The sequence below is a fragment of the Harmonia axyridis genome, chromosome 1 (genome assembly GCF_914767665.1).
Source record: "Harmonia axyridis chromosome 1, icHarAxyr1.1, whole genome shotgun sequence".
In the NCBI taxonomy this organism is placed as follows: domain Eukaryota; kingdom Metazoa; phylum Arthropoda; class Insecta; order Coleoptera; family Coccinellidae; genus Harmonia; species Harmonia axyridis.
The window spans coordinates 58,410,978-58,437,358 of NC_059501.1; the positions used below are offsets into that span (position 1 = coordinate 58,410,978).

General features: G+C 33.5%; 1 protein-coding gene across 1 annotated transcript in view; it reads left to right on the plus strand.

The window, feature by feature from the left end:
* Positions 1-5,920: 5,920 nt before the first annotated feature.
* LOC123688782 (neuropilin and tolloid-like protein 2) overlaps positions 5,921-26,381 on the plus strand; it is a 612,260-nt gene continuing 591,799 nt past the window's right edge. The window contains exon 1 of the mRNA XM_045627446.1: positions 5,921-6,432. Within this exon, the coding sequence (XP_045483402.1) occupies positions 6,396-6,432 (37 nt within the window). The 5' untranslated portion in view covers positions 5,921-6,395. The remainder of the gene's footprint in view (positions 6,433-26,381) is intronic.

Sequence of the window (26,381 nt, forward strand, 5' to 3'; positions counted from 1 at the left end):
TATTTTCCTTGAAATGAAGCGTCTACTTTGAGGGGCAGATCTCGTAAGTACTTCAAAATGTTTTAATTCAGTAATAGAGGAGAGAGAAATAGTGCTTTTCAGAAATATTTCACGTAGGTTTCTTTGAAATATGAGTAAAACGGAATACTTACAGATAGGCTCGAAGTGGCCTTTGTTGGGCTTCTATCGGGTGTCCCAAACTCGATGGCCTATTAGACGTTTCTGGAAAACTAATCATAATTTTGAGCTGAAAATTTGCATATTGGGGTTTGAGACAATGATCTTTCTCCTTAAAATATTTTCAGATCTCTACAACTAACGGTTATACCGGAAACAGACTACTACTTCCTTATTTCAAATGGCACACCCAGTATATTATTGCATCATTAGATAGCTTTTTTGATGGCAATTTCGGCAATATGCCATACCTTGGGTAAAAATTCAACAGTTCATGAGTTATTGGGATTCTTATGAAAAAAAAGGTGGCGATGAGGACTCACTTTTTTTTGAATATTTCAGCAGAAAAAGCCTTTTTCGAGAAAAATTTGTTTTGTTTCGTTTACGCAAATACGTAGTATTATAAGACTGTTTTCGGCTTGGACCAAAAATGTACAGGGTGTTTATAAGAGGATCATGAACTTGGACAACTCAAATTCATCAAAACTCAGGATTTTCAAATTGGAACCTATATTTTTTATTATTTCAGTCGATTCTACGTATAAAAATAGTGGGGGTTACTTCAGCAAACCCTATACCTAAAATGAATACTTCAAGAGTTATCGGGGAAGAACTTCAAATGAGAAAAAACCGCTATTTATAACTGTGGGAATAACTGTCTGTTACTTCCGTAAAACACAGAAAGAAAATAAAATTCGAAAATAAAGTTTTCGAGAATTCACATTACTGAAGACTGTTTTTGAGAACCGTTTTCCACTTATTCAGCTCATAATATTGAATGCAAAGTATCAATGATATTCAAATTGACGTGGATACAATAAAATGCCACACTAACCAGAGAATAAAAAAAAACAAAATAATGCAATTCCAAATTCCAAAATTAGTTATTTATTTCCATGGCATTCTATATACCTACGCGATTCAAATTTAATTGGTAATTTCGATTCAATACACCGAGCTCTGTAGTTGATAGGTTCATGTTCAATTTCAGCTTCGAATCTCCAAGGAAGCAATTTATTAATTGTGAAAGCTTGGTGAAGAAAAAAAAGTATATACTTCTTTCAACTTCAAAATGTGTGTTGACATACACTAGCGCAGGGTGTGGGGGCGTTGGCGTTGCTTACCTATTATTATTTATTCGTATCAAGTATCATGGTTGGATACGTCCTACAAAAAAACTGCCTTAAGAGGGAACATTACCATATGGCTGCTCAATTCAAAACGAAATAAGAGATATTTCTTCTTACAAATCACAGATTTTTATGGGATTATCACATGATTTCTTCAAACACGAATCTGCATAGAAGAAAGTAAATATTTTCAATTTGTGAATCAAAAGAAATTGATGATATGTACTTTGTACAAAGCACTGATTTATTTAGAAATATTCGTGAAAAAACCTACAAAAAACCATTTCAAAAGAGGTAAAACTATAATTTCGTGAAAGTCGTCGTACAGTGCTGCTCTCTACTTAATTGTTTCGAAAAAAAAAATAAAATGAAGTGAATGTACTACTTCGTACACTGCACAAAGTTTGATCATCGCAGGAGCGCCAGAGGAGAAATGAAAGAAAGTTGGACTGATATACGAGAAAAACCACGTGGTGGTAATCCTTCTTAAAACGACGAAGTTGCCGACGGATACTGGGATTGCTAGGTCATATAAAATAGGCAATTGTGCTACTCGAAAAAGGTACCGAAGTAATAGAAACATCTGACTTCTGACTTTCCGATTGAGTAACAGATTTTTTAAACATCAATCTGTGTTATCATCATTCATGTGTTATGTGTTTGATTGAACAGAGTAATGACTCTTCGACTGATTAAAAAAATTAACAAATTTAGATGAGAGTGATTCAGAAACCCTTGAATCTTAATTAAAGATATTCCTAACATATCGATATTATGCAAAATATTTTATACGTAACCAGTATCTACTGAACAAGTTATTTTATTTTCCTAACAAGTGCTATTTACTTTCCACATGAGTCAGGAACAATATTTTTTCTTCTAGCGTAAATGAAACACGTTCACGAAGAGTTTTCGTCTTGATACCGACTGACGTTATAAGAAATTATGTTTTTGTGTTCTCAGCCGCATAGAGAGACGTTTGAATTTTATGATTGGCGCATAGAGACATGCCAAAATAATATAATATTTGCGAGCGGAAAAAACCCTTGCTATTCCTTGCTTTCCAAACGCCTATGCGTGTGGAAAGTAATACTTTGGACACGCTAGTAGGAAAACGTATTTAACTCTTCGTTAGGCGCGTGGTCTACTATCGTACACAATAATTATTTGTCATTGAATGACATATTGAGTCAAATATTCACCGGGTTCATTGTGAATTTATTTTTGTTGATGTGTCTGCTTCAATGTCGAATCTTTTTTTTTTTTATCAAAATTTCCAAAAATCGCACTGTAAAGAATAAAAACCTAAATAATCACATTTTTTACACATTTATTGGCTTCTCATCAAATTTGGGCAACAAACAAAAGATAATTATGAATATTAAAAAAAAATATTCAGATTTATTGACATAACAAGAAAAAGAATATATTCTGTTCAATTAATACAAAATCATCCTATGTATGGAAATTCAACTTGAAAATTGCGATTTTTTTAACCATCCAAACAGTCAATACAAGAATCTACTGCATGTTCTTTGCAGGATTGTTTTCTGCATTTCACTCAGACTTTCCTTGATGATGACTTCGAGAACATATATGACATCTTCCAACAACATTTTCTTGCCTTGGCAGATCAGGGTGATTTCTGTCCGTGGGTTGAACAACCAAATTAAATTTTCTTGTCAATTTCATGAGCAGTGCAAAATAACAAAGCCAATATATGCGACACACAACTGAACAATAGAATTTTTTTTCTTTTCTTATAGGAATTAGAAAGATATAAACAAGGAAAGAACAAATAGTTCTTCCAAAAATTAATATTTTGAAAAACATTTATTTATATTATGGACAGTGATAGCGACTACTGCTCCAGAAATGAGGGGGGTGGCAGAAAATATTGATTGCCAGAATTTGTCGAATGTCGCATTGAAAATAATAATTTTGCTGCCTAGGTAGGAAAAGTAATACTTTGCTGATATGTGTCCAAAAAATTAATATTAACTATCAATCGTAGAAAATAGTTATTCGTTTTACTAGGTAGCCGCGGCTGATTGTTCATCTTATGCCTCAATTCCACGCAACTGTCTGATTTAGCTTTTTTAGATTTTCCCTATTGACGTCCACCCTACAATGTTCTCCACGCAATCGTCTATCGTAAATCTTGCTTCCAGCCTTCGATGATACTATCCTTTGTAATATATCCAAAGTCACTTGAACTAGTCCATAAAAACGCTTGTCCATAGATGTCACTTTGAAGTGGATGCCGTGATCCGCTAAATACCGGGGTTTATCTGAAAGTATTGTTAGGCAAAAAATTCACTGGCCCCAAAGGGAACTTGGACAACCTTTGTATAATAAAAATATTCTGCCTTTTTCCAACTGACTTTGGATATACTATATCTGTGTTGTCTATGGCACTGCTGTCACTTCCCATCAATCAAAACTTCTTTTCTTCTTATACCTCTCAATGGAATTTTAACTCTACGAAACTTAATTCTAAATTACTTCACAAAAAATATAAACGTTTCACGAAACATAATTCTAATTTTGAATATATTATCATAAATTGACATAAATAATTATTATTCAAACAAAATTATCTATGAATCTTGTTTTATAATTTTGAATTTAGGTGGTATCAAATCAATAGGTTTTTCACAGTTGCTTCACTATATAAATACTTATTCTGAAAAAACCATAACAGTATATGTCCATAATAAATATAGCTACAAATGTGTTTAGGTCGGTTAAATTCTTTTTGTTCAGTTGGTTTCTATATTGCTTCTGGAGAGTGTCATTACAATATTAGTTTTTTTATTGTATTCTTGTTGGTATACTATATCCAAAGTTACTTCAACTAGTCCATAAAAACGCTTGGCCAGATGTCCCTTTGAAGTGGATACCGCGATACGCTAAATACCGGGGTTTATTTGAAAGTATTGCTAGGCAATAAATTCACTGGCTTCAAAGGAATTTCTGAAAACTTGGACAACCCTTGTATAATCGAAATATTCTGGCTTCCTCCAAGTGACTTTGGATATAGTTACTATACTGTCATGACGTAATAATATGTATGCGTTTTGAGATGCATATTAGTTTTTTTTTTAAATTATGCTTCAATATCATATAAAGTATGTATTGTCCTGATGAACGAAACAACATAGTATGTTATTTTGTCCGATACACGCGAAGAAAGTATATTTTTGGAAATAATATGAAATTTTGAAGATTGATTTTCACGTGAAACTAATGAGCTCATTTTCGTATCTATTATTTTGTAGTTATTTGTCATGTACCATGTATCTAAATCTGTACGATATCTATCCATGTCGAATTGTAACCCATCTGCAGTTAGGGTTGCTTTTCCATGATACTTATAGTGAGACAATTACAGACCATAAATCCCTATGTTCTTCCTGAATATATGTATGTATCAACCCGCCGAGACAACATAGATACATATCATTGATCAACCATGATATCGACGATCCATTTTACATTGCCCCAAGAAGAAGAACCAAGAAATTACTGAAACATTATTCAATGATGAAAAAAACCCGGTGGTAAAGAAAACAAGGCCGTTGAAAAATAAGAAAGTCGTGGACGATGAAGAATGCGACACTGAACCGTTTCAAATTAACAACAAAAATGAGGATGACGATGACTGCATTTATTGCAATGACGATTTTTTCCGTTCCATACCTGGTGAGCAGTGGCTGCGTTGCATCCAGTGTTTTCACTGGATTATACATTGTATGCTACTTTCTAGAGAACCAAAATCTTTATATTTCCTAACATTGCATTTAAATATTAAGTATGTCATTATGTCCATTACTAGTGTGTCATTTTGTTCTTAGTATACGGATAAAATGGATTTTGTTAGAAGTCGAAATAATTTCTTATATTTTTTATTTTCGTAGTTTAATTCAATTTCAACATATAATACTTGGAATAGTTATTTATAATACAAGTGCAGAAGGCATTGATATCCTTGAGCCTTCTGTACGAGTATTATACATTATTTTCTCTAATTCATTGCATTTTCATTGAAATTAATGAAATATTTCCATAAATATATTTTAGTGATTTTTGCATTGAAAAATGTTGGTTGGCAGAACTGATTTCTTTAAGGCAAATTGATGAATTGACAGATAAAGACGTGGCGGAAAGTTCGGAGTACCAACATAGAATAATAAAATATAACCATGAAAACTGTGTGTTTCTGATATATTCTCGCACGATTTTGTTCTACAAGATGTGGAAGAATGAACGGAATAACCACAGAATTAGAGAAACAATTAACCAAAGTTAGTATTAAGTATCAATTTAGAATTTAAAGCAATAACTAAAAATATATGACTGAAAAACAAAACAGTATGTCATTTAACTATTTGAAGATATTAGCTACACTATTTCGCACTTTTTCACTCGAAATCTCCAATTTCCAGTTAGTCGTGCTCATAAAAACGAAAATCAAACATTCAGTGCCAGTTTGTAAACAAATCTCCCAATTCCTCCATAAAATACAGACTGAGAACGAATCCAGCGGAACTATCCGCAGAATTGGTCCAGACGAGCTTGTTTCGCAGCATCGTTTCAGTTTTGCGCCAAAATTCGCCGGGAACGGACGCACGAGCGTCGAGCCAGCGTCGAGACGCCAGTGTTCCGAAATACCCCGCGTCGGAAAATCTAAAAATAAGCCAACCCAGTTAGACAGTCAGTGTCACATCGGGATTTTGTCGGATTTTCGAACGGCGGCTGTAGAAAAAATCTGTGCGCGGCCTCCCGTGATGTAAATCACCGCGACGTGTCTGCGGAGGAAAGTTCGAAAAACTTTTTCCGATCGGACATGGTTCATGTAATTGAATTCTGTTGAGTTTTCTGGTTCGATTTATGTAATCGAGGAGGATTCGGACGATCATATATCGATGCCGATTGTTTACGTCGTGACTAGATTTCTGGTGTGTTTGCGTTGAAAACGTTCCTGAATTTCAATTGGATTGGATTCCCATTGATCATAAAGTGTGTTCGGGGTGTTTTCTATTGTTTAGATGAAAAGTTCTGTGTGGTTTCAGTGAATTGTTCCTAATGGTATCGAGGAGATGCACTTCTTCATTAACATGGTGTAAGTTTTTACATTCAATAATTAACAATATCGCGTACAACTATAAGAAAAGTAGTAGCATTGCATTTAATTGACTCCTACTAGGAGGTAATCATCAAGTAAGTAAATATATTTTTCTCTCCCACGTAGACTGCAGTAACAACTTCAACAACATATCTGTTATATTGAATTGACCTATTTTATCTATCGGTTCTCTTCTTTTTTTTCAGTTTGGTCTATAATTTTACATGCACGAACAACTTGAAGAGATAATCTGAAATCAAAAGAATATCTCCATAAAATATTGAAAAAAGTTAAATAGGATGATTCCGGAGGGGACCGTCAGATTTTAGGAGAAGTTTACACTAGTCAAGACAGTTTCGAAACAATGTTAAGTTTTTGTTTGGGGGTCTTTATTGAGAGTCTACAGGGCGATTTGTTCGATTGGACCGATTTTTATTTTATTCATTACTTTAGTATAACTTGATCAATATTGATGAATTTTTCAGTGTAAAACAATATGATTGTCTACTTTCAATAAGTCCAACACTTTTTCAAAAATACATGGTGGGAATTATAAGTTCAGATTAAATTTGTAGGTTGGAAAAACACCCTGTGTATTCCGTTTTCAAAAATTCGCTACCTGCTTTATATTCTACCATAAGTTTACACTACTGGAGAGGTTTTATGTTTTTTTTGGCACACGTCCAGTTTTCCTAGAAAACATTTTAAAGATGAACAATATCGTTATTTCGCAGTGAGAATATCCTGAAGTAGATAGTAAAGCTGTATCGTCCAATGATTCAAAGCTCTTACGAATGTGTGGGTACATCTGAAAACAAAAAAAAGTCTTTAAGGTTAAAATTAGAAGTAATATCTCAAAGCAAAATCAATCCCTCATCAGAAGGTCAATTGGAAATTTAATGAAAAGGTCCCGAATAAGTATTCAAAAAAGAGGAAATCATTTCGATTGCTCTATGTAAATTTAGTGTTAATCCTTAGTTTTGCCTTTCATAATATGTTTCGAATGTTTATTCTGTATTAGTTGTTTTAGATTTAAGTATTACATGTGAGAATAAACCTAATATAAAATCAATTAGAATTCTTAGCACAACATTTATCGTCCATGGATGGCCTATATATCAATGCAGTGAGAAAAACACATCAAACACTCGGGAATAAATGAATATATCTGAGATGGGATGCGCATGCAGACTGTCACAAAAAAATCTACACAACTCTAACATAAATTCAATCTTCAGAGAGATATTTTAAATAAAAGAAATTAATTAAAATTAAATTGAATTATTGGAAAATATCTTTTTTCGGCAACCGTCCGGGAAGTGCTCACTTCCCGGACGCTTTTTCTCTGAGAAAGTAGCAAGTTAGCAAGTCCGGAAAGTACGTACTTCCCGGACTAGGCCGGAAAAGAATCATAGAATCCATAGAAACCGAGATAACGGCTGACAGTTCATATGAAATTAGTTGTCAAAAATTTGCATGTTTTTTGATCGAAATCGCAATAAAATATGGAAAGCAGCAGCGATAGTGTTATTTTACATGGTTGCCGAAAAAATATTGTACGCAACACGCCCGAAAATAGTTTTTTTGGACTCACAGACTTCCAGGACGAGCGTAAGCGAGTCCTGGAATTTTGTCTATTCGTCCAAAAAAACCCTATTTTCGGGACTTGTTACGTAAATTACTATTATTTAACTCTTCAGCTCTTAAGGCAAATCTTTAGCTGAATCAGTCCTCAGATGTTGTATAGTTGTGGGGGGGATCTATGTAGTAATGCTGAGAAATTTCTAAATACAAACTACACAAAATAGTCTCATCAAAATAATACTGACAAATAGATATTTGTTCTAATAGGCAGCAAAGTAGTAGATTGACTGCCGAGGCTGATATTTGATGAATTCAGCCAAGGCAGTCGATCTACTTTGCTGCCGAGTTGAAGATATAATTTTTTCTGTCCATAATAATTAGAGTTTGCCAACTCCTCCAGAAATAAGGGAGGTGGCAAAAAATATTGATCGTCAGAAAATATCGAATTTTTTATTCCTATTGGGAGAAATCATTTTGCTGCCTAGGCAGAAAAAGTGATACTTTGCTGCTTGATATGTGTCTGCGAAATCGAATCAAAATATTTGCGTCAATCGGAGAAAAAATTTTTTTTTTGCCTCCAGTATACCAAGATGTATTCACCTTTGCACATACAAATATAACACATTAAGCATTTACAGCTTAGATGTGTTTCCTATCGGACACAACTAAAATCTTAGTTAGAATTAATTCACAGAGTACTCTTCACAGATATAAATTGCGGTTTTCCCCATTTAAAGTTTTTTCTCGTTAACTCTTAAAGTATTCCTTTTAGGTATGGGGTTTGCTTAAGTAACCCCCCACTATTTTTGTACGTAGAATCGACTGAAATAATAAAAAATATAGGTTCTAATTTGAAGATCTTGAGTTTGATGAATTTGAGTTTTCCAATATCATGATCTACTTATAAACACCCTGTACATTTTTGATCCAAACCGCAAACAGTCTTATAATACTACGTATTTGCAGTATCGAAAAGGAAAAAAATTTTTTCTTAAAGATCTTTTTCTGCCGAAATATTCAAAAAGATGTGAGTACTCATCGTCAGCATTTTTCTATGAGAATCCCATTAACTTTTGAACCGTTGAGTTTTTATCCAAGGTATGGCATATTGCCGAAATTGTCATCAAAAAAAGCTATCTAATCATGCAATAATATACTGGGTGTGCCGTTTGAAATAAGGAAGTAGTAGTCTGTTTCTGGTATAACCGGAAGGTGTAGAGAACTGAAAATATTTTAAAGAGAAACATCATTGTCTCAAATGCAATTTTTCAGCTCAAAATTATTTTTAGTTTTCCATGAACGTCTAATAGCCCATCCCGGTGAATCACCCTCTATAAACATTCATAACTCCAAAAACGATAAATGGGCTTCATGGTGAAAAGTATTGTATTCAGTACTAAAGTAGAAATAAATCTCTTCAAATTCATTATTATTATTATTTCATTTTTTATTGCTCAATTTTTCACCCCAAAAATTGAAATGTTTGATGCGAAAAGTCAGTACCAAAGGAAATAATAAGTTATCTCGAAAACGGTAATTTCTTATGATGATTCCAAAGGAATCAATAGGCACTAATTAAGCACTAATTTATGGTATAGCAATATTTTTTTAATTCGAATATGCTGGTGCTAAGTGTGAAGTTAGAACCAACAACTTCAAATGCTGATTTCTCAAAAAATACGATGGTGCTTGAAACTTTTTTCACTGCACTAATAGGCAATCATTAGGTACTAAATATCTGACTGATTTCTGACTTAGTAAGATGGTTGTCTTCATCTTCTGCATTGAAGAAAAAATTGCAAATTGTATTGTGACGGTGTAAAAGCTATTTTATAATGAGTTTTTCAAATTACTTCATCTATCTTTTGTGTAATTGGGCCAAAGTATGCAAATTTTTAATGTTAATCTGTTTCAGAAATGGGAAATATTTCTTTCATAATTAATTGTTTCCTCTTGTTAAATCTGAGATTGCCTAAATTTAATTTATGTATAATCATCATTTTCATAGTCACTACCAAAGTCACTGTCTCAATCATAAAACCGAGACGAACCAGTGAATTTCAGTTGGAGCATTTTTACGCAACACTTTCACTATCATAATTATAATAAAATGAACTTCAAACTCCGCAATTCTCTATTTATATGCAAGGAAAGTGCCTATGACAGTCATAATGATGCATAAAATGGCACTTAATTTTAAGATTTCACCAAGGATTTTACACTAAAACATTAATTTAAACTCATCAAACGATTCTTCTACATGTTGATATAATGCAACAATAAGGGCTTCGGATTACATGAATAAATTATAAATTTCTAATGTGAAACTGGTCTCTTTGAAGATGGTTTTCCTATGAACCCTTGGAATGACAGCTGGTGTCGCTTTCATTTACCATGTTTCATTTATCTGCTTTTGAATTTAGTGTTTATTATTATGGTTTCGCTATGACATAATACCTTTTAGCCCACACATTCCCTTGTTCTGTTCGAATGCCCTGGCAACAAATTGTTGACGCAGGGGAAATAGAGGAGTAGTGAATATGTTGTCCTGGATATTATACAGCAAGTGGCTCGGAAAATACATACAGATAGGGCTGAAATTTTATACTTAGGCTGTATGGTACAAGTTTTGCGATGCTTGTAATGAGTTTGAGTAATTCATTATCGAGGGTGTAATTTTAATGGTCTGTGTTGGGACCAAAATTGTTCACATCAGTTTTGAACAACTGTCAAAATTCAATTAATTATAATCAATTTATAGTGGATGTTTCAGAAAGAACTGTATACCGGGTGGTCCACCCCAGATGCGGATCTCATTTTGAGGGAGTTGTTGAATATATTTTGCAATTTTTTTTTTGTGGTGTATATAAGGTAGTTGAAAAAACAATTTAAAATTATTCCCATAGATACAGGGTATTCGAAAACAAAGATATAGACCAAAGTCACACTATTTTTATTGTAACATCCTGAATATGAATCCAAAAATATGAGTCTCAAGCTCACATAATGATGAGTTTTCTAAGATCACTTTATCCTTAGAAACACCATTCACGATAAAATGGCAAAAAATTGAAATAATTGATTTTTTTTAAGTGGTAATTACTGGAGAAACCAGTTACACTGCCGATATAGACAATGGTTTTTTTATTAGACATATTGGTTTCTTCTACGCAGAAAATGAAATTTCTCTGAATTATACATAGTGATCAAAATTAATATTCAAACATTAACTACAAATAAAAGCCAATGTCTTCGATAGTTATTGTGTCTCGATTTTTTGGGTTACACAAAATTTGCTTTCAATTACTTAATATTTTCATCTTTCCTTCAGAATTTTTATGTGAAAAGTTGATCGAAACTACAATTCTGGTCGTACCAACACAACACAAAAAATATTCGGTACCTAGTCCATTTTTGTTTAGAAATTCATACTTGTTTGAAAGGTTCATTTCTTAATAACTTGTTAGGTACTATAATTTATTCATTTATTCGAAAAAAAATTAGTATATAAAATAAATATCGATTTGAAGAATTATAACGAATATTAAATATCGGGATTCGAACCTTCGATCATTTTTCCTGAAATGAAGAAATAACGAGCCCCCAAATTCCAAAAAATTCTATTTTTCGTATTCAATTTGATTTTTTTTTCTTTCAAAATTCATGGAGTCAATAATTAGCTAGCTTTTGGACTTTTAATCAATTTTCAAAATGAATTTACGACTGAAGCAGAATTATTATACAGAACTTTCTGATTATATATTTGGATTCTACATATTTTAAACCCGAAAATGTAAAAATTTAATGGAGATAGGCAGAGTTATAATTTATCATACTTAAATATGTACCTCTTTTATGATTTGATTATTCGTTCGAAATAATACACCTACAATTCATATAAATCTTCCCCTCCCATTTCTGAATTTCGAGTTCATTCAGATTAAACATTCTCCCCACTCTAATATTCAACTACTTAATAAATATTGTGAAACATTTTTTCGCCTCCATCATCTAGAGAATTAGCTTTCTTTTTACTTACTATTTAGACCATAAATTTATTCATTCAAATCATATGGTCAGAGGTCAGAAATGAAAACATGTCCATTGAAAATATTTCAGAAATATTAACGTTTATCTATTCAATAAAAATTATACCTAACCATAATTTATAAAACCATTATTATGAAGAGAAAGTAATACATTTTCTTGTTATATATATGGCAATTTGATAGCAGAAGTCAGACCGACAACGTTTTAAGGAATGAATACATCACAAGGTCTTTAAATCTGTTGTACCAACTTGATGTGAACATAAACTCTCATAAGTCCTAGCATAAAACTGTATCATGATGAGGGATAACCCAAAATTCCCATACAAATAGAGACGTCTGAAAGGATGACGATCTCATCCATATTCCACATGGTAAATCGACCTATACATTCTTATGTGTTTCTATTTTACGCAATCATTCTGATTACCGAAGAAGAGGAGAAGCTTTTTCAGGGCTCAAGGGACTAGGCGAGCTCTCTGGCTGATTATTTTCTGGGGTACTGGTAATTTAACTGAATCAATTCGACGAAGGTGTTCGGGAACGATATTTCTTTGGGCTTCACTGGAAGGTGAAAACTGGCATTTTGGCAGATGAATGAAACCATTTTCCCGAGTTTGGGATAGGAGCATCTAGAAATTGAATTATTCCTATCAAATCAAGTGAAGTTATATTTGAGGAATAACAATCTAATCTTGTAAATGTTTTCTTTCTGGAAATTCTTCAGCTCTGTGTAAAGCTTCATGTTATAGTATTTCGATAACGATAGTTCACTTAACAATCTAATTAGATTTATTCAACCATTTTCTAATTTAGAAGTATCCTGAAGATTGGGTTCCTCGTAGTTATACTCTAGTTGCAAAATGATAAATAGCTTTTTTTGTGAAATGTAATGAAATGTTTTTAGAATTCAGGCTAAACTATAGAGCCAGCATAATAGTATATTTTCTTTTTATTTGGATAAAGTATATTCAAATTTACTTAAGTGGGCCAGAATATTTCTGAGTTTTACAAGTTCTGAGAGATTCTTTAGAGAGCAGGGTCTGAATTGAAATTCATTGTCTTACCAGCGAATAGATTCCAGTATGTGTGTTGTTCGTCATATGAAATAGTATGTTTCGATTTGGTCACTTTCATTTCCCATGCTGTCGCGGCATTGGTGGGAATTGTGCTCATTTTCACATATTATCAATAGAACTGGTTTGGGGAGTTATTGAGAGCCGTTGAAAGAAAATCGAAGAAAATAGAAATATCGAAGTGAGTTATTGAGAGGCGTTTAAGAAAATTCAATCAAACACAGACAATGGATTCTGCAGTCATCGAGAAAATGAGAGGGTTTTCAATGATTTCGACGATGATGTTTGACAAAATTCTCTGACACATGTTGAAGAACTTAAGATTATTATTTTGCCATCAAATCTATGCCTCCAGTTACTTTCAAATTTGGTAATGACAAGTCAAGTTCTGAAGAAAATGGTTTCGCATTCTAAAAACCGTCATACCGCAGAAGAAAAGATTTTGGGTGGAATACGAGAAGCACTAGGTGAACTTGACCTATAAAATTTTTTTCACAATATTTTCTGATCAATTTTATTACTAGTTTACCTCAACTTCAGAAAGAACACTTCCAAGTCCATGTAAAACACTTTTGTGCGCTTATAATATTATGCAACGAGCATGTCATCATAGTTGATAATCTTGTTAGTACATCAAGGTCGAGAATATAGAAAATATTATTTTCAACTTTAGGTTTTAATGATCCTAGTTGCGGCATGACATCAAATGAAAATCTAAAAAAAATTCCTACAGAGTTGTTCAAGTAAGTTTGGAAGAAGTATTATCGCACTGTCGCTGCGAAACTCTCGCACTATCTTGTCGTGTTATATATTTGATAGTATTTGCTCAGTGAGCTCAGTGAGGAGAACAAATATTCTATTGAAACATTTCAATAGCAATATAATTGGTGAATACATAAGGAGCTTCTACACCCACCTTTCACTACTGTCAGCTCAAATCATGGAGTTACACAATCTGATGTGTGCAATGTGCATTCAAAGACATTCCTGAAATAAAGATAAAGGAAGTAAGGGATACTCTAAAAAACAAATGAAAAATAGAAAATGCAGTCGAGAAGACAAAATAACGTGTGAAATGAATATTGAGGATACTTTTGAATAAATTCTTGCAGGGGGAAAAATACAGAAATATGGAAAACTGCCAAAATGGTACTACTATTCAAGAAAGGAAATAAGCAATTATCGGTCAACCAGCCTTTTTACCCATCTGTACAAACTTCTCACTAAATTCATTACAAATTCACTCACTCATAAATTCGATGTATACCAATTAGTGGAGCAGGCAGGATTCCGCAAGGGCTTCAGCATCGTTGACAATCTCCAAAATGTTAGAACACTCATCGAGAAGACAACAGAATATAACGTACCTCTACACTTCGCATTCATGTACTTCCACCTCAACTTTCACAAAGCACTCGACTCTATTGAAACATGGGCCTTTATGAAAGCAAAATAGACTACGTTAGAATGGATTATCGATACACAAATGTGTTGAAGTACATTTAACGGAAATTCCACTTTTCACGTTGAGATAAAAAATTATATTGAATAGGGACATCGTCAGGGCGGTACTATTTCTCCCAAAAAAATATTACTTTCGCTCTGAACACCATCTTCGATTTGCGGATAATATCGTTCTGATTAGAACCAAATATTTGAAACAGTCATTTTTCAGAAACACCCTTCAACTTGAGAACGAGCCCAGAATTCAACGATCCGATTTCTGATATCTTGTTATTCCAAGAATTATTTCTTCTTCTCCTTTTTCTTCAAGAAAAGAGATCAGGGGTCCTTGAAGATTTTTTTCTCCGTCTTATAGTTCTTGGGATGCTCTCAGTGAGCATCGAATTTGGGACACCCTGTACTTGCAATAAGTAGTTTTTCAGAAATTTTGTTCCTCGCATAATTTTAATTCCACTATAAATGATAAAGACAAGAATTTCAATCACAAAGCCAGATTCTGTGTGATAGATGAGTCCAGAAACAGTTTGCATCCAGGGAGTTCCTCAAGGGATGGAGATAATTGAAAATGCTGTGAACGGCTGGATGCAATATTCGAATGACTAATAGTCCTGCTTATTATTTACAAGATGCATGCGGGACCTATCATCGAGAATGGAGAGAAGTGGCGTCGTAGCCTGGAGCTGTCTCCTGGGGCTTATTGAATTAACACGGCCATTGTAGTTTTCTACTCATGGGCTTTCCACAGATGATGCATGGTATCAGGTGAAAAACGAATAAAATGAAATATTCAATATTTCGTGAACTAATTAACGATGTAGATAATAAATGATGCTGAAGAACTGAGGGAGTTTATGAAAATTGTTTTAATTTGGTTGCATTTCTGGAATATACGTTCGAAAATATTTCGTAGTTTCAAATTAGATTTAAGAATAAAACATTAAAACTCTGAAACAACAAAAACTTGTTTGCCTTGCCTTTTTTCCATTTCCTTGTAACTGTTTGAGTTCATTCTTTCATCTAGAATTACATCCAGATATTTTGTTTCCTTTTTCCATTCTATCGTCTGATTTTCTATTCTTACGTTTTCTGCTTTCTCTTTCTTTACTGTTGTTCTTCTGCAGTAGATTGCAACTGTTTTCGATGTATTCACTTTGAATCCCCATTTCTTAAAGTATTTCATCAGTTTATCTAGGTCTATCTGTAACTGCCTAGTAATTGCTTTTCGCATTCTTCTGTGAGAGAAAATAGCGGTATCATCTGCAAACTGCAAACTTGCATTTATTCATTTTTGGTATGTCTGCCATGAATAAGTTAAACAGCAGAGATCCTTTCACTGATCCTTGGGGAATTCCGGCTTCAATTCATCTGACCGTCGACCTGGTACTATCGACATAGAGTCTATATTTTCTATTTGCCAGGTAAAATTGTATTAATCTCGTAAGTTTGTTAGGAAATTTCATCAATTTCATTTTGTATGTCAGACCTTGATGCCACATTTTATCAAATGCCTTTTCTATATCCAAAAATATTGCATCAGTATATGTAGGAAGGTTCATTTGCTTCTTAATATTTTCCGTTAGTCGTACTAGTTGGTGGATCGTTGATTGTTCTTTACGGAACCCAAACTGGTGATCTGGCATTTTTTCTATTTTTCTACGAAATTTTTAGTCTTCTGTTAATAAGTATCTTTATCACTTCACTATTTGCCGATAATAGGCTTATGGGTCGATAATTTGTTTCTTCAGAAGAGTACGCTAGCAAAGTCGTGAAGGTTATTGCAAACGTCCATTCCTACAAATTTTCAAATGACTGCTTTTCAAGTAATATTTTTTGAATCGTTGACTTTAGTACTCTAACTCTAAAATATTCCTTGTAAATGAAGCTCATATTCCGAGGAATGTTCGGCTATCAGAATAACACATTTCTTATCGATTCAATCAGGATTCCTGGATTTATACCATTTCCAACTGTGTTCATATATTCCTTGAAGAATTCCACGACATTATCATTAAAGATTCATGAAAAGTTCTGGCTTGAAGTCAGGAAATGTTGCGCACTTGATTATTCACCCGTTCTCTTGAAATATGACTTGAAAATGTTAACAGTAATTTCTCAGGAGAGCTGGATACATGTTCACCCACATGTTTGTTCCTTTATGGAAATTCTTTCCTCATTGTTCAGCAAGGACACGAATTCTTCATAGCCTTATTCTATTATCTCAAACAAAACCTTTTGAAAAGATAACGATTGAAGGTATCTCGAAACAAAAAGTAACATTAAGATGAAGATGAGGTTCATAATAGTCATCATGAAGTTAGCTCTCAATCAGATTTTAGTAGTTTTTATCGATCCTGATTCATATATTTTTTTTTGATATGATGAAGATTCATTTCCGAAATATAAGCATAGCACATTATATGACTGCATGATCAATAGATATACATAACCTTTGATAACCATTTTTGGAGAACTGACGAATCGAATTTCACGCGACTGCCTAGTTCAAAACGAAATATTAGATTTTTTTCCTCTTACAACCACCGGTTTTTATGGGGTTTTCACATAAATTCTCCAAACAATAATCTAAATTGCGGAAAGTCAATATTTTCAACTTGCGAATGAAGAAAAAAGTGGTAACTTTTCGTTTTTCGCAAAATATTTGATGATATGTACCGGGTTTTTCACCATAATTTGACCCCCCCTCTGACTTTGTTACTGAAAGAGGAACAAAAAAATGTTTTCTACAAAAGTTTCACAAAATCGACTAGTATTTTTTGAAATGATTTCACAAAACGAAATATATACAGGGTGGGCAACATATTGATTGCAACTTCATTTTTTCAAATAGAACACCCTGTATATTTCTCCATATTTGACTAGCTCTTTTTCCCCTAATTTCGAATATATAACATATGTTTGGCCTATCTCTCTTATTCTGAGTATCACAGAGTTTCAAATTTTAAGAACCACCTGGCAAGCTAAGTAATCAGTTTTCAAGTGGTAGGCTGCGATAACTCAAAATGCCCCTTTTTGAGTTATCTCGTTGGCAATGATATGACATACATTTTTCACTATAAATTGGAATTGGATGATTTGAATGCAACTCATATATTCTCTCCTTGTAGCTTTCTTATTCTTCGCCTAAAGTGAAAATATTTAAAATTTTTCCGCTTCTGTGTATTGCCTATTCGATGAATAGTTTCATTCAATGACAAACGTATGTCATAAATCGTTGCCCACGAGATAACTCAGAAAAGTGCATTTTGAATTATCGCAGCCTTCCACTTGAAAACTGATAACTTAGCTTGCCAGGAGGTTCCATCAAAAACTAACTTCTGATGCCTACATACATATGCGTGACACTCAGAATATCGAATGCCAGTTTTGTTTAAAAATACTTAATTTTCCTGATTGGATTGAGGATATGGTAATCATCTCTTTTTTAAAATTTGGGATTCAGAAACTTAAAAAATATGAACTCAAAAACGAAAAACCCTATTGTTCATAATATTTTGCTTTCTGCCATCAACACTGAAGTCAACCTGACTCTCTGGAATGAATTTCTGACCACTAACTATACTTAACTTAACAACTCGGCATAAGATCTGATATTCCTAAGCTTCTACAGCGACTTTTGAAGCAATAATTTTTAAATCACTGTTCAAAAGTTCGGAACCTTCAGGAAGATTTCTGTGATTTGAACTGAACAAAATGGATATAATGGCCCTATTCTGTATCATTTTTCATGTTTCTTATGTTATTTGTGTTTAATAGGTTATGCCATTCAATCATGGAAAGGAACACGCTTCAACTACGTTCAGAAATAGTAATTTTTTCTATATAAATCAGGGCTCGTCTGAGAGAATACTGCGAGAAATTTAAGAATATTTCATTGATGGTACTCCTCATCATTCTTCGTATTATAAACAAAATTGATTTTTTTTTATATCCTTTATTGAAATTTACAATCTACTATACACAAGTATTAAGTAAATGTGATGAATTTAAAATGACAGGTAGAAGTTATCAAACATATTGACACTTCTTATTAACTTCAATTGAAGTCAATTGGCTAAGTTTTCTGTAGTCTCCTTCTGTTGAATGGGTTTTCTGTTAGTTGGTCTATTATGCTGTTTTCATGCCCTTCCAGATTTTGTTTATATTTTATTGATCGTTTTTTGATTTCCTCATTAATAAATTGGATTTTAAAATCATTATGTATCGTCAAATTGAAAACGTACCAAGGTGCATCTGTTAACGATCGAAGTACTTTGGATTGCAATCTCTGTATTATTTGGATATTCGAGGCCTTGGCACATCCGCAGAATTGAATACCGTATGTCCATATTGGTTTAATTATGGCGTTGTAAATCAGTACCTTGTTTTGGAGGGATAACTTGGATTTTCTGCCCATTAGCTAGTATATTTGCCGGAATTTAATATTTATTTGCGCCTTTTTAGCTTGAATGTGTTGTTTCCAGGTGAGGCGTTGGTCTAAGTGGATTCCTAGGTATTTAGCTTCTGTTTTAACTGGGATTTGTTTTCCATTTATTTTAACGGGTGAACATATGTTTCTTTTGTTGGTGAAAGTTATTTGGACTGATTTAGTTTCATTCATGGTTAGACGTCATTATCGATACCATTTCTCCAGTTCATTCAGATGTTCTTGGAGCTTTTCAGAAGCTGTAGCTGCATTTTCATGGGTTGTGAGTGTCGCTATGTCATCTGCAAATGATGCTATTGTAGTGTTCTGATTCTCTGGAATGTCGGATGTATATATGAGATAAAGCAGTGGACCTAGTATACTTCCCTGTGGTACTCCTGCTTTTATTTCAATTGGTTCAGATAGAGCACCACCCTGTTTCACAGCAAAATATCGATTGGTGAGATATGATTTTAGAATTAGATAATATGGCTGAGGAAGAAGATTTTTCAATTTGTAGAGTAGGCCATTATGCCAAACCTTGTCGAACGCCTGCGATGAATCCAGGAATACAGCAGTACAATATTTTTTGTCTTCGAGACTTCAATATATGGTGTTTATCACACGATGTATTCGATGGCTTGCCGAATGGTTTTCCCTAAATCCAAGCTGATGGTTGGGTAGTATTGTGTAAAGGTCTATATCTTTCTTCAATCTCTTGAGTAGAAGTTTTTCAAACAATTCAGCTAGAATTGGTAAAAGGCTTATGGGTCTATAAGATCTCACGTCGTATTCAGGTTTGTTTGGCTTGGATATCATTATTATCTCAGCATATTTCCAGATGGTCGGGACATAGGAAAGGCTCATTATTCGGTTGAATATAATATAGCCTTTTGTGGCAGTTTTTTCAGAATTTCTGCGGTTATCAAATCGGAACCGGGTGCTTTCTTATTTTTTAGCTTTCTAAATTCCTGAAGAACTTCCTTGGGTCTGAAAGGTTTTATGGGAAGAGACATCTGGCACGCAATATCAAGAAAAGATTCAACCTCTGTATCATTGTAGCCTGGATGTGGATCATCCGGTCTCAGTACTTGTGACAAGTGTAAAGCGAAGATTTTTGATTTTTCCTCATCGGAGTTGGCCCATTCCCCAGTTGTCTTTCGGATTGGAGGTTTTCGTGTTATAGGTCTCTTATATTTCTTCGTGGCTTTCCAAATATCGTGTTCACTGTTATTGTCTATATTTTGAATGTGGTGTTGAAATTGCGAGTTGGAATAATCTTTAAGACTTTTTTGGAGTTTTCTACCTAAGCGGTTATAGACTGTTTTATCCGCTGGGTTACGCGATCTTTGCCATCTACCTCTAGCTTGTCGTTTAGCAATTACTAGTTCTCGAATTTGCAATGGTAATTTTGTTTCGATATCATCCTCTTTTGATGGGGTTGGTGTGGAAAACAAAAATGATAGTGAATTTTCTTTACTCGATACAAGAGTACCAGTACCAAGTACAGATCTATACTTGGTACCAATTTCGAATTCGTCTACAATACATCGAATAGTGATTCGATTAACTAAATAATGAAACATGAATACTTTTCAATTTCCCTCAATATTCACAAATTATCAATGATTTTAATGGCATAACCTACTGAACACAAATGATGTAAGGAATGTCAAAGGAAAAGTTTTGTAGCAATTAAATGGGGATCTGCAGTATCTACTCATAAAAAGATACAAAATATTATATTTTCTCTCCGTTATTGATTCTTTCATCTTATTCAGATTTCCGATAGGTTTTTCCGTAGAATACAACCTATTGGCGTAAGTAGCTTTTCGATACAAAACTTCTTGTGAACTCTGGTATATCTGAAAACTATTAGAAAAGAATGGGACTTAATTCACTCGTTCAATTCTTCCGCTTGGAAGTAGGTCAGACAATATTGGGGATTTCGTTTTTTGTTCTGTCACCAAGAACTCGTAAACCTCTATCATTGCACCAGCGTACCTCTCAAGACCAAATGTTTCCAATATAACTCACATCGTATATACCTGTTTTAAATTCCTACCATCAGCTTTTTTATTTAATTCGTCTTGCGCAGGCTGTTTCCTTCGCCTTGTGATACGCCATGCCTTGGACGCAGCACATCCACATCGCGCCATATATTACATATCCTCTGAATTATTCTTCTCAGTTCTCCGCAGTATACATTGGGAATGAAATGTCAACTCGTACAAGGAATACACGAAATCTCGGAATTCCCACTAATCCCCCTTTTTTAGTGATACATTGACGTCCGCCGTAAAGCGAGTTCGTGATATTTTGTTCAACTTGAGGTTATACTTTTTAATTTACTTTTTACAATCTTTCTACAGGGTGTTTAATTGGGAAACGGAATACTGCATAGGTGCGCCACCAAGGCGGTTCTGGAGATACCCCATTTATTGGGTCTTACTATCTTCGTAGCCGAGATACAGGGTGTTTTATGAATTTTGCCCGTTTCTTTCTGAGGCCATATCAAATGAACCACCCGGTATATTTTCTTCATATTTGGCAAATATGTTCCTAATTGAGAGCCCAAACGTATAATGCAATAACCGCCTTGAAAACCAGGTCCGGGTTAACAAAAAATTATGAATCGTTTGAATCCTCGGAACAACACCCTGTACATCGGAATTTTGAAAATCTGTTTCAATATTCGGAAACACCACTAAAAACTAAACACAAAAGTGTACTTCAAATTTTCGCGCAGACAGTTTTACTGCACAAATTTTCAACGTAAAAGTGAAGTTTTTAAGAACTTGGATACCTGAAAGTGGTTTGAAGTGACTTTCAACAATTAATTATCAACAATATTGAATCCATAATTAGTCCAAGATTACTTTGTAATTTTTACATTGGTTTTCCTTTTTATTGCTGTATACTATTTCAGTTTCTATTTATTGAGAATTGAGTTGCATTAGGTTGATATCGTATATTTTGAAACAATTATGAACAAAAAAATATAATAAGAAAATAATTAATTAATCTGAATTATTCTAAACAATAATGGTCTTCTGTCAAAGTGATGGTTGTCAACCTACTTGATTGAATACGAAATTTTATGAGTATTCGCAGTAGTGAAAAGCTCTGCTGAAATAAACAACAGACTTCACACACGAAACAGGACTATGATCTCAGTAACTAACTCATAGATTAATCACTAAAAGTTACTTTAAACCACTTCCAGCAAACCAAATTCTCAAAAAATTCACGTTTTCGTTGAAAATTTGTGCAGTAATGAGAAACGACGAGAGACTGAGAGAGTAACTCAAAAATAAAAACTGAAATTGTATACAGCTCGGTATACAGCTATAAAAAAGAAAACCAATGTAAAAATGAATTACAAAGCAATCATGAAATAATTATGGATTCAATATTTTTAATAATTCATTGTAAAAAGTCTCAGTTTAGTTTTTAGTGGTGTTTCCGAATATTAAAACAGATTTTCAGGGTGCTGTTTCGAGGATTCAAACGATTCATAATTTTTTGTTAACCCGGACCTGGTTTTCAAGGTGGTTATTGCATGATACGTTTGGGCTCTCAATTAGGAACATATTTGCCAAATATGAAGAAAATATACCGGGTGGTTCATTTGATATAGCCTCAGATAGAAACGGGCAAAAACACCCTGTATCTCGGCTACGAAAACAGTAAGACCCAATGAATGGGGTATCTCCAGAACCGCCTTGGTGCCACCTATGCACCTGTGAAGTATTTCCGTTTCCCAATGAAACACCCTGTATATGCCAGCGTCTACTTGGAAACTTCGATATGTTCTTCTTCTTCTTCTTTAAGTGCCGTCTCCTCAACGGAGGTTGGCGACCATGTTACATTAGGTCAATCCTTAGAGTAATAAACATAGATAGAGAGAGCATATGTTATTTTCAAAAAGCAAATTTTGTCCCCAACATGAACTTTCAAATTTGACATGAAGTGCGCGGAAATGAAAACATATCAGTGATACTATAGTTTACGATAGTTTACTCAATTCGCGAGTTTTTCCACAAAAAACCCACTTCTTATGTTCAATAGTGAGTCAACGCTTCATATCAACTCAAAATATATTGAGATGAATACCTTAATAATAATATCAGAAATTCAGAAAACAAACTTCAAGCGCGCCAAACGACGAGAAACAACCGATGACCCTAGGAGAGCAATTGTTGCCAAACCTTGGATTTCAGCAGGTAGATACAGAGAAAAATTAATATTTTGCATACCATGAATTCGACAATTAGGAAAAATAAAATATCAGATTCCAAATATTCAAATTTGCATTTTTAATTGAGAATCACCCTAGTAAATATGTTTCATTCAATATAAAATACATCCATAATGTGGTAAAATTGTGGATTTGAAAATATATCACAATTCGACAATGAAATCTAACCATGTTGGGAATATGTAAAAATTGCGTGTACTACCTCTATGTATGTTCATTACTCCATGGTTCAATCCATAGAGTAATTAACATATATAGAGGGAGTATACGCAAAGTGACCTCAACATGTTTCTTCTTCTTCTTCTTCTTCTTCGTCAGCCTTCCCTTATCCAACATGTTCAGAGAACGTTAATTGTCGGATTGTGATATATGTATTTTCTAATCCACAATGTTACTTTATCCTTATGAACGTATATTATATTGAATGAAATATATTTATTTGAGCGATTCCCGATTAAATATGCAAATTTGAACATTTGGAATTCGATATTCTCCCTAATTGTCGAATTTATAGTAGCAGGAAATTTATTATTTTCTATATCTACCCGCAGAAATCCAAGCTTCTATTGCACACCTAGTGTCGGTTGTTGTTTCACGTCGTTTGGCGAGCTTAAAGTTTGTTTTCTGAATTTTTGATATATTTAGATATTCATCTCAGTATATTTTGGGGTAATATGAAACTTTGATTCACTAAGGGAAATAAGAAGTGTTTTCTTTCAGGAGAAACCCGCGAATTGAGTGGAATATCGTTTTACTGATATGTTTTCATTTATTCGGACCTTATGTCAAATTTGAAAGTTTATGTTGAAAACAAAATTCGCTTACTGAAAATGACTTATGCTCCCTCTATCTATGTTTATTACTCTGAGGTTCAATCGGAAGCATGTCTTATAGATTCTTCAACTAAAAGGTTTTTCAATAAGAGGTTTCATTTCGAATAGCCGCTTTCTGAGAACATGTTATATTTTGATATTCAACAAGTGAAAATTACATTATTAGAAAAAATGGTACGATACACGCTTTGAAATTGTTAAAATTCACTACAAAAATGGAGAAAATTTTGCATTGACATTTTGATAAATTAATAGTTTGAAGCTTCATGCATCAGAATGCCTTGTAGATAGCGTCATTAGAACCTTAGAAAATTCGAGCAGAAAATATTGAAAAGAAAATCTTAATATTCAAGATAGATAGATGGAATAATAATTTCAAGATTTATGTCGAAAGTTTTGAGAGATATCCGTTGCACATAGCGTCATCTTAACCACAAAATATTCATGCAGAATATCGAAAGAAACCTAATACATATTTCAGTGACAACGGTTCGACCGAATTATTAATTTTGCGTATATACACGGTGTCACATTGAAAAGGACCCACAGGGCTTTTCGGGTAGAAAATAAGGATTTCGGAAAATCGTTCGTGCCTGTTGAGTTTGTTCTTGTGGGGACATTTTCCACATGAAACCAACATCATATCATTTCAACCGTCGGCACGGCAACCCTAACCACTCAAATTTGAATAGGGAAGATGGATCGTGTGATATGTTGTTGGAAAAGGATTTTCCTCCTGAATATGACAGTAAAAATTTTTGAAAGTTTTGATAATTTGTTTTCATAATATCCGGCTTTGGGAATAAAATACCTCTCAATTAATCTGGGTCATAAAATGATTATCAATTCCACTAAAACACTGGGAAAAATTTGATGAAAAAAAAAAAATAAGATAATTGTACTCAAATGAATTCTACAAATGTTCAAATTGAGCCATGAAAACTTTCATGTAATGGTTTTTTCATACCGATTTTCTCTCTTATTCTTGAGTAATTTTTTCCTGTATTGATGTTTTTGAAATAAATAAAATATGGTAATCTCCAAATATTTATCTACAAACATTGTTCAATCTTATATTTCAGTTATTGTAAATTTACCTGGCTGTAGGACTAATACTGTCGATGGCCATTTGGCCCTTGGGTCAATAAATTGCGTTTATTATTATTATTATCAAAATATGGTTGTTGATGTTTGCGGAAATATAAAAAATTATTGTGATTGAGATAGCTACACCAAAATATGTGTCTCAATAATCTTCAACTATACTTTTCGACACTTTGATCTGAACAATTGGCGAAAGAGTTAAAATTGTTAGCCTTTTTCAGAAATCCTCAAATCATGACTAATCAGATCTTGAAAATTTTCACTGCCATGTTTAAAAGGAAAAGATCTTTCCAACAACAAATCGCACGACCCATATTCCCGCCTTCCTTATTAATATTTGATGAGTTGGGGTTGCCGTGCAGAAGGGTGAATGTTATGATGATGGTTTTTATGTAAAAAAATGTCCGCCCAAACAAGAATATTGACAAGTCCGAGCAATTTTCTGAAATCTTGACATCTCCACCCAAAAAGAGCGTGATATGGACACCGTATATGTATATGTAGAGATTACCAATTCGAAGCTTGGTGTTAATAGCGTCTTCAGAACCGTGAAAAAATTCAGCTTGAATTGAATATTGTGATAGAAATTAGGAAAGCACTGGTTTCGTATTCTCTTTTGTTTAAACACTGTAATGGGTGTATAAAGGTTTATTATTTTTTTCGCTGCCAAATTTGAACTAAAAATCATCAAAAAACCTAAATCGAAATTTTTTACTGAATAGCCATAAAGAAACTCAGATAACACTAGGTATATGGTATTATTATTATACAGGGTGTCCCGGGAAGAATGCGACAAACGAATACCATAAATCAAAGTCATCATGGAGGACCCGTATCAAGATGTTTCAATCGCCTGAGTGCCTTTGTTGGGGATATACAGGGTGATGTTCATCTTATGAGTGAAATTTCACTGTTGAATAACTCTTTAACTAATCGACCGAATAATTTCAAATTTTGAGGTTTTGTCACCCTTTCCAATCGCCTTCCCTCAGTATTTCTGAATTCGAGTAAATCAGATCCGGACTAGGAAAATTTCAGATTTTCCTATTTTCGTGAATATTGGATTACCCTGTCCGTGAACATTATGATTTTTTCCCATTTTCGGAACCACAAAGAATCAATTCATTATAAAAATTCTAAATCTCTGCTTGG